Below are 10,426 nucleotides of genomic sequence, written 5' to 3'. Positions count from 1 at the left end.
TACGCTGCTTTCTGTAAATAGCCATGACCACAATCCTCCATTTATGATCCTCCATTCATGAACCTTTATTCATGATCCTACATTTAATCTTGGAATAAGGGGTGAGAAAATGGAGGGGCGCAGTATATGGAATACTTTATGTCCAGCAAGGGGATTATGATAATTATTATATTATTTAACTACAGTATCTAGAGCTCTCTAGATGTCTGTAATGGTTTATTTATTTTAATGAGTTGTGCAATCCCACTCCTTCTGTATTGTATGATTTATTGGACAGAGAGGAGAGAGAGAGTGGGGAAATAGGCGGTCAGTCACATAGGCGGTTGGTCGAATTCAAACCCATGCCATCGCTCGGACATGTGTGCTGTTGGCAGCGGCACTGACCGCTTGACCACCCAGGCCACACCCCCCTTGGCATTTTTCTATTTTGTTGCCTTACAACCTGGAATTAAAATAGATTTTTGGGGGGTTTGTATCATTTGATTTACACAGCATGCCTACCACTTTGAAGATGCAAAATATTTTTTTCTTGTGAAACAAACAAGAAATAAGACAAAAAAACGGACAACTTGAGCATGCATAACTATTCACCCCCCCAAAGTCAATACTGTGTAGAGGCACCTTTTGCAGCAATTACAGCTGCAAGTCTCTTGGGGTATGTCTCTACAAGCTTGGCACATCTAGCCCATTCTTCAAGGCAAAACTGCTCCAGCTCCTTCAAGTTGGATGGGTTCCGCTGGTGTACAGCAATCTTTAAGTCATACCACAGATTCTCAATTGGATTGAGGTCTGGGCTTTGACTAGGCCATTCCAAGACATTTAAATATTTCCCCTTAAACCACTCAAGTGTTGCTTTAGCAGTATGCTTAGGGTCATTGTCCTGCTGGAAGGTGAACCTCTGTCCCAGTCTCAAATCTCTGGAAGACTGAAACAGGTTTCCCTCAAGAATTTCCCTGTATTTAGCACCATCCATCATTCCTTCAATTCTGACCAATTTCCCAGTCCCTGCCAATGAAAAACATCCCCACAGCATGATGCTGCCACCACCATGCTTCACTGTGGGGATGGTGTTCTCGGGTGATGAGAGGTGTTGGGTTTGCGCCAGACATAGCGTTTTCCTTGATTGCCAAAAAGCTTAATTTTAGTCTCATCTGACCAGAGTACCTTCTTCCATATGTTTGGGGAGTCTCCCACATGCCTTTTGGCGAAAACCAAACGTGTTTGCTTATTTTTTTCTTTAAGCAATGGCTTTTTTCTGGCCGCTCTTCTGTAAAGCCCAGCTCTGTGGAGTGTAAGGCTTAAAGTGGTCCTATGGACAGATACCCCAATCTCCGCTGTGGAGCTTTGCAGCTCCTTCAGGCTTATCTTTGGTCTCTTTGTTGCCTCTCTGATGAATGCCCTCCTTGCCTGGTCCGTGAGTTTTGGTGGGCGGCCCTCTCTTGGCAGGTTTGTTGTAGTGCCAAATTCTTTCCATTTTTTTATAATGGATTTAATGGTGCTCCGTTGGATGTTCAAAGTTTTGGATATTGTTTTATAACCCAACCCTGATCTGTACTTCTCCACAACTTTGTCCCTGACCTGTTTGGAGAGCTCCTTGGTCTTCATGGTGCCACTTGCTTGGTGGTGCCCTTTGCTTAGTGGTGTTGCAGACTCTGGGGCCTTTCAGAACAGGTGTATATATACTGAGATCATGTGACAGATCATGTGACACTTAGATTGCACACAGGTGGACTTTATTTAACTAATTATGTGACTTCTGAAGGTAATTGGTTGCACCAGATCTTTGTTTAGGGGCTTCATAGCAACGGGGGTGAATACATATGCACGCACCACTTTTCCGTTATTTTTTTCATTTCACTTCACCAATTTTGACTATTTTGTGTATGTCCAATACATGAAATCCAAATAAAAATCTGTTACAGGTTGTAATGCAACAAAATAGGAAAAACGCCAAGGGGGATGAATACTTTTGCAAGGCACTGTAAGGGCAGAATGCAATGTGGGTTGTGTGGATTTTGTCTTGACTGTAATGGGTGGTCCCATATAGATGGGACAAGAGTGAAACAGTATGCATAAAGTAATGTATGGTAGCTATTTGTAATGGAATTCCTGCAGTGTGTCTATGTGCACTCGCAACAGGCATTCAGCTCGTTCAGAGCCCATTTCATGACAAGGCTGGTGGTAACGACATAGACAACATCTTAGTCTCACACCAGTGGACCTTAGCGAGACCTTTCAGAGGGATCAAAGTGAAAGAGTGTTCATTCTTGCAAAGGCAATGGCCAGGCATGAGGCATACTTTTCAATAAGCAGCAGCCCAAAGAAAACGAATATCCTAGGAGTATCTGATTCCGTCCCTATGTCAAAGGGCATGTCATGATCAAAATATCGCCACATTTTCTTTTAGACAGAATTAATCCTATGTCTATGGTTAAAATCTGATGAGATAAGACTCCATCTGCTAGAAATACAACAAATGTACAAAGCTACTCACCATTATATAAAAATATATTATTTGTGTGAAAACTTGTGGCTGAATAATAACAGACAGATGTTAAACATACGGATAAGGAAACATAAGTTGGGAGAAAAGGTAGTTGTTGAAATAAATATAATTTACCTTGAATTTATCGAGTCATTAATTACAAAAGTGGAGGCATGAATAAAAGACAAAAAGTCAAAAACATTTACTTTGTTTACATTTTAATTAGTACAATGTCAAAGAAGTTATTACTTGGCACTCTAGTATTGGAAACATGGTTAAAATACTTTGTAGTAATGTACAATTTTAAGGATATCTATTAATAAATATAAAATAGCAATTAAGAGTTCATGCAGAGGATACAAATTCATTCAAATTCATTCATTCAGATGACTCAAATATACAGAGCAATTCAGTAGAAGAAATGCAGTATTAAGTATATTGTACTAATAGCTAAATTAATGAGAGACTGTTTTACATGGTAGACTAAGTAGAGTACAATAGCGGCAATCACTACATAGCTCTAACCTCTTGCTTGCATCATTCACACACCAATGTTTGTGTGCGTGATTGTGTTTATTCCTTGAATATAAGCCATAATATTCCAGCATAAAATGGCTGTATCTATTTGAACAGTCTGTCTCCTACACCTACATCATGAAATGTCACCCTATTCCCTTTATAGTGCACTACTTTTGACTGGAACCCCATAGGACTCTGGTCAAAATAATTGCACTATATAGGAAATAGGGTGAGATTTTGAACGCATCCAGGCCCAGCGTAATGGGCGGGCCTTAGGGGGCCTGGGCCGACCTACCGTACAAATAAAATATTGAAATATTGATCATTTATTTGACCGAGACACGCGCCGACAGAAAGACGCATCAATCTTAGTTAAAGCATCCGAGCAAGCGAAACGGCGCCCCTCTGTCTCAGTATGTGTAGACCATGTACATGATGCTGTCTGGACCAAAGGAGTATAGCATGTCATACCATTTCTGACCAGACGGCATCAGATACATGGGCTACATATAGAGGGGCGCTGTTTCGCTCACTCAGATGCTTTCTCCTGTGATATAGCTTCAGCAGAGAGGAAGAGGAGAAGCAAGAGGGCTCACTCTTGCCAAAATATGTCCAGTATAACTTCAATGCGTTTCTATGGGAATAATATGCAGACCTAAGCTTGTCGCCTGCCTTCCTGCCTTTGGGACAAAGACTCCCATTGTTAGGGTGGAGACATGAGCATCTTGTCATTATATACAGATCTCTGGTTTCAGCCTCTTGCTAATTGGAAAGGAAAGTTGGCGGGTGCACAGTCTACAGTTAAGATGCTGGATTGCCCTAAAATAAATAAATGTTTCGCCCAAATTATATAATTACTCCTGTCTAAATAAAATCATTCAAAACTTCACCAGGGAGCATGACTTAGCCACAGAGGATAATTTGCTTCTTAAATTTTTTTTGCTGTGGATTGTTTCAAATCAGAAGTGTGTTTGGGAAGGCTGCAATGTGGGTAGTGTGCGTGGCAATAGGTCTAGCTGATTGAGTTGCGCATGTCAGAGAAAAGCGTCTAAAATATGTGTGAAGATAATGTGTCTTGAGTATAATTTAAAATGCTGCATCAAGAAAAAGGGTAGGGGGAGTGTGGCAAAGATATGGTACATCTCTCTCCAGAATGAATGCATATGTAGGAAAGTGCCCATTTGGCAATGCCTAACTTCTGATTGTCTTAAATCACCATGAACACCACTCATTTTTTCTTCCTCTCACACAGGTCAATGAAGTCTGTTTTTTTAACATCCATTGCGAATGATAGTTCCTCAGTATTTGAAAAATCTTTCCAACACTACCGGCCTCGATAATCACCAAGCCAGTGATTTTGATAAATGAAAACGTTATTATTGAAAATGTGTTTATAAAAATAATCATTACTGTCACACAGATCGGTGGAAATGATAGGATAAATTGTAAGCTTCCCCAAACTTGAAACTCACAAGCTGCCTATGGTCTTTACTATTACAGCCATTTAAACAATTGTGAACGCGCAAGCGTGTGCACACATAGGAGGTTCTGTGAAAAAACGGGCCCCCCTATGGAAATCAAAGGCAGTCCAACTGATTTGTTCTGGCGCCGGGTCTGGACGCAGACCATGACTCAATCTCCTTGATGTCAGAAAGGATATAGACAGGAACCCAATAGAGAACCATATGTGCCTCCTGGAATTGGTTTATCAATTGACCACTGAGATTTGGTTAATAGAAAGTGTTCCATGAACCCTATGGAATGAAGCCTATCTGAGAAACAGCTGCAATTCTCTGGAGAAAACACCACATATAATTGTGTCATCTGAAGTTAATAAAGCAAATTACTCTAGAATCTCAGTTCCAAACAACCCACAAAAAGCTTTTCAACAGACTCATTCAACAGTAGTTCAAACATGTGATTACAGTTCATGTACTATGGATGTCTAATAAGTCTAGTCATAAGTACATTTTAATACAGTTGGCAGTTACATAATTTTTTCCCCCCAACATAAATGCATTAAGACATTGAAACATGAAGCATAACATTTCACAATCTTGAATATAAATATTATTAGAAATAATATTGGATAAATGTAATAAACAAACAAACACACACACAGATAATGGCATTATACCCTGGTTCAGTTCGCAATAACTTATAGCCAATGAAAGAACTTAACACAGTATTCTAAATTTACTCCTGCTCCAGGAGAAATGAGAATCACTGTACTCAGTCACAAGATGCTCAACTTCCTCCTCATGGACCCTGTGCCATTACTGGTTTCTGCAGAATGGAGAGAGCGAGATAGAGAGAGTGAGAGATGGGGAGGAGGGGGACAGAAAGCTTTAAATCCATTTGAGAGTGATTGGATGAATATCCCAAACATGACTGACTGGGACATTGGGACACAAGAATAGTTCAAAATGTGTCACATAAATACTCTTGACACTGAGTTTTGAGATGAGCTGAAAAGAAAAGACTGGGACCACAAATTGTAAATAATTTAGGGCCACCTAAAACAGGCTGAATAACTAACTAGACCTAAGGGGCTGATGAGAAAGTGTTGTGTGTAGGCTACAGTATTCTTCCCAACTCGTACAGCACTCCCGTAAAACTCTTGAAGTCTGGCAACTCAATGCATACAGCAATCCTCCACTAAGAACCGTCTTAAACCGAACTAGTGGTGTAACCACATGTTTTAAATCCACCCGAATAAGAAATACATTCTGGCATAGAACAGCACCATAAACAACTCTCTTTCGCTCGCCTTTTTCCTCATCCCTCCCTTTTCTCTATATCTCTCTCATCATATTCCTCTTATCAGTGTTCAAAGTATGTGTCACTAAAAGGGAAGCAGTGCAAAAACAATCAAGGCTGATTTCTCTATGGGAGTATCAATGGGATAGAGAACGTCATTGAGTGCATCACGGTGCTTAGGGCCTACACGGGCAACTGACAACAAAGAAAAGTGAACAAAGGTTCAGCCTGAATGACTCCAAGCCTCACCACCCTGTTCTAATGACTATGCAATGTAGAAATAAGAGAATCATTCTACCTCTGCAGCCTGACATTTGGAGCCCAAAACAAGAAAACATGTTTTGATTCTTAGATCAACCCCATTTTATGAGCTCAGGTAATTATATTATTTTTTAGTTTAAATTCTGTACATTTTTCACCTTGTTTATGCTCCGGTGGTATAACTCAAAGAGAAGGAAAGAGTACCCCAACAACAGAAACCCAATCAACACACATATTAACCAAAACCAACCACAAACGGACCACAAACCAACCACATGCCAACCCCATGTGGAATAAACCCAGAGAGTATGGAGTACGCCAACAAGAGAAACGCCACACAGAGCAACCAGTGCTTAATTTGTAAATTGGGAGGTGCCAGAACAAAAAGTGAGCCCGAGAGGGGGGTGACCTGGGGGGCTCTGAGGTACCGGAACGCATAAAAAATCAATCAATAGCCTAGGCCTAGGTGTGTGGAGACACACATATTGTACAATATGAGGAGGAAATTATAGTCCTTAAAAAGCTTTTTCCATTTCAATGATGCACAGCTCACTCACCGGTGATGGCTGATGTGCTCGTGCCAAAAGCTTATCTATCTTGTTTTACTTTGTAAAACAATGCTGTCCGCTCAATAGGCCTATTTGAAAGTTTATAACTTGGTAGTCTATAGACAGATTAGTCTTCTCTTTTCAGCAGGAGCCATTTGTTTTCCAACCTGTGTTTTCCCGCGATTGTTTTTGAACTATTGCGAAAGGCCTGTTTTGGCTGCATGCTGTTCACTGACAGATTTGCCGCACGTTCCCGACTGTAGGCATGCCTTGAGATTGGGCTACACACAATCCACAGCTAGCCAATTTTTTTAAATAAACGATTGATACTCTGTGGCTAAATTATAGGCCTACTCCTGGTGTAGTATTCAGGAATTATTTCATTTATTTCTGAACAGACAGAAGTAATTCTATAACTTTGGCAAATGTATTTCAATTTATCATGGGTGCTGCAGCACCTTCAGCACCCTTCCCGCGGCTTTTATTCTATAAGGAAATAAATTATGAAGTGCAACACTGGAGAGATGAGAGTTGAAGGCTCATGTCTATCAGAGCAGAGAGAAGGAGAGGGATTATAGAAAGTGAATCTCATTCTAGTTCTGTGACAGATACAGGCACGCTTCTCTCACCACAGCAATGGCCACGCGTTGGTCTATATAGGCTACAATGTTAAGCAAACCATAGGCTAAACCCGGGCCGGCCCAACACTAATCAATTCTTTGAATATCAGCATGCGTTTTCACATTACGTTTTTTAGGGGGCAGGAGAATTACAGAGGAGTCAACTTGAATTAACTTTAATGGCTTTTATTATAATTTTTTACATTGAAAACAGTGACAATTATTTTTCATGCCATGAGAGGTACCACATGCTGGCAAATGGGTTCCGATACGAAACAGTCCAAAACAGAGGTGCCAGGATCCGGCTCAAATTAAGCATTAAGCAACCACAAACCAACCACAAATCAACAACAGGCATAGCCAACCCAGCCTGTATAAGCCTAGTGTAACCAACCACTGGTGAACCCAGCACCAACCACCCTGAGACTGGGTCGTACCACACAGGATATGGTGCGCTGGAGATGGGGCCTTTCCACTGGGTCAGGGAGCCCTTGTTGACTGATTTCCTCTGAAACTCTTCCTCTTCACCTGGAAGTTGGAACACACAGGTTGCGTCCCAATAATGTCTCCTTCTTCCTGAAGTGTGCACTCGTTCACTACTCCCAACAAGTTTAAAAACATTGGATTGGTGTAGGCATTGGCTAGAGTGAGTTTCCATATACCAGTAATTTCCTTTCAAATCCATGAAGGGAAGTGAACAAGTGCACACTTCGGGAGAAAGGAGAGACTATTAGAATGCAACCACTGTTTGCAACCTCTCTATAAAGTGTTTTTGGGGTCGCCCACAAGCATGTCTTTTCTCATGTAGGGAGGTTCCTGGTAGCCTAGTTCCAGATCTGTTTGTGCTGTCTTGCCAACTTCAATCACCATAGGAGTTAGCAAGACAGCACAAACAGATCTGGGATCAAGCTAGCTTCCTGGTGACTCTTTAGTTCAACTATAGCTCTCACTCTGACATAGTGCTGTCATAAAAATTTGATAATGCCATGTAGTGACAGCTTATTTTGACGACCAACCAGAAACATATGATAACTGACATACTATAAACCTGTAACAATGTATGACACGGTTATGGCTTTACTCATATACTCTTATGACTGTCAAAAGCATGGGAAGTGTTCCAAAGATTATTGGCCAATTGGTACACTCAGGAATGAGCTCTGCAGTGTTTCTCAATCCTACCATGTTCTAAGTGAAACAAGGTTAAGACTTTAGGGTTACGAGCCCCTGTAGATTCTGCAAGCGCAGCATTTTCGGTTCTTACTTGTGGGAAGGTCATAGGCACTTCTCCTTCTTTGGGGAGGGACTGCTGACTAAAAGAAACAAGAGAGAAGAAAATATAATGCTATTGTGAGGAGGACCCTGGACGCACATCAAGACTCAGCAGTAGTCTGATTCAAATTAAAGACATTGGAATCAGTCCGAGACATCTCTTTCCACTCTACGGCTATGTTATGGTGACATGGGAGTTGATCTGGAAAAAAGTACCTTGTAATGAGGCTTTATGGGTGAAAATGTCACTTTAAGAAAAATACACATAGCACCATGTTTTGTTTTCCATAGTATTACGCAATCTATACATGAGGGGTCCTGTTTTAATCAAAATCATGGGTAAGTATAGAGATACTCAAATCTGATTTTGATAGGTCCCAGGCTCTACCCACTTTACCTTTCTCCTGGTCATATCCACAGACATCCCAGCAGCACTCAGGGCAGCGATCTTGTTCTCGATGTCTGTCACCTTCAGGGGAGAAGGAAAATAACTCAATGGGTCTGTGTCTCCTGGACGCAGATTAAGCCTGCTGTTGGACTAAAAAGACAGCTGAATAAAGAATCTCCATTGAAAGTGCTTTTTTAGTCCAGAAACAGATTATCTTTAAAGACCTTTCTGAACTATGTGCCTCCTTGGTTTGAAGTGTCTGGCTTGAGATATGGTGGTTGCCCATCTCTAATGCTTGACCACACTAAGGGGCAGTGCCGGTTCCAGACATAAGCGACATAATAACAACCCGATCGCTAGCCCCCACCCCCCCCACCTTACTATTGAGAGGAAGAATACACCAGGTGGAATTTGGTTGTGTACCACCAGTTTTTCTCTTGTTATGTCAGTCACTGACAAATTTCACAAATGTTATTGGTCGCATACACATACAGTGCAGTCGGAAAGTATTCAGACCCCTTGACTTTTTCCACATTTTGTTACGTTACAGCCTAAAATTTAATTAAATTGTTTTTTTTCTTCATCAATCTACACACAATACCCCATAATGACGAAGCAAAAACAGGTTTAGACATTTTAGCAAATTTATATATATAAAAAAAAATGAAATATTTCATTTACATAAGTATTCAGACTCTTTAATCAGTACTTTGTTGAAGCACCTTTGATAGCGATTACAGCCTGGAGTCTTCTTGGGTATGATGCTACAAGCTTGGCACAGCTGTATTTGGGGAGTTTCTCCCATTCTTCTCTGCAGATCCTCTCAAGCTCTGTCAGGTTGGATGGGGAGCGTAGCTGCACAGCTATTTTCAGGTCTCTCCAGAGATGTTTGATTGGGTTCAAGTGCGGGCTCTGGCTGGGCCACTCAAGGACATTCAGAGACTTGTCCCGAAGCCATTCCTGCGTTATCTTGGCTGTGTACTTAGGCTCGTTGTCCTGTTGGAAGGTGAACCTTCGCCCAAGGCTGAGGTCCTGAGCGCTCTAGAGCAGGTTTTCATCAAGGATCTCTCTGTACTTTGCTCCGTTCATCTTTCCCTCAATCCTGACAAGTCTCCCAGTCCCTGCCGCTGAAAAACATCCCCATAGCATGATGCTGCCACCACCATGCTTCACCGTAGGGATGGTGCCAGGTTTCCTCCAGAAATGACGCTTGGCATTCAGTCCAAAGAGTTCAATCTTGTTTTCATCAGACCAGAGCATCTTGTTTCTCATGGTCTGAGAGTCCTTTAGGTGCCTTTTGGCAAACTCCAAGCGGGCTGTCATGTGCCTTTTACTGAGGAGTGTCTTCCGGTTTTTGCTCTGACATGCACTGTCAACTGTGGGACCTTATATAGACAGGTGTGTGCCTTTCCATATCATGTCCAATCAATTTAATTTACCAAAGGTGGACTCCAATCAAGTTGTAGAAACATCTCAAGGATGATCAATGGAAACAGGATGCACCTGAGCTCAATTTCGAGTCTCACATCAAAGGGTCTGAATACTTACAGTTGAAGACGGAAGTTTACATACA

The 10,426-nt window shown here is 41.4% G+C and overlaps 1 protein-coding gene across 2 annotated transcripts in view; it reads right to left on the bottom strand.

Annotated features, from left to right (window-relative positions):
• Nucleotides 1-3,687: 3,687 nt before the first annotated feature.
• The window catches only part of LOC121550703 (melanophilin-like), a 167,270-nt gene continuing 160,531 nt past the window's right edge, over nt 3,688-10,426 (bottom strand). For both annotated transcript variants that reach the window (XM_041863064.2, XM_041863070.2), the window contains exons 12-14: nt 8,863-8,934; nt 8,458-8,506; nt 3,688-5,290 (exon numbers count right to left, since the gene is read on the bottom strand). In XM_041863064.2, coding sequence (XP_041718998.1) covers nt 5,241-5,290; nt 8,458-8,506; nt 8,863-8,934 — 171 coding nt within the window. In that variant the 3' untranslated portion in view covers nt 3,688-5,240. The remainder of the gene's footprint in view (nt 5,291-8,457; nt 8,507-8,862; nt 8,935-10,426) is intronic.

The sequence above is a fragment of the Coregonus clupeaformis genome, chromosome 4 (assembly GCF_020615455.1).
Source record: "Coregonus clupeaformis isolate EN_2021a chromosome 4, ASM2061545v1, whole genome shotgun sequence".
Classification (NCBI taxonomy): domain Eukaryota; kingdom Metazoa; phylum Chordata; class Actinopteri; order Salmoniformes; family Salmonidae; genus Coregonus; species Coregonus clupeaformis.
Note: the sequence above shows the minus strand (reverse complement) of the source record. Positions and strands in the feature narration are given on the sequence as shown.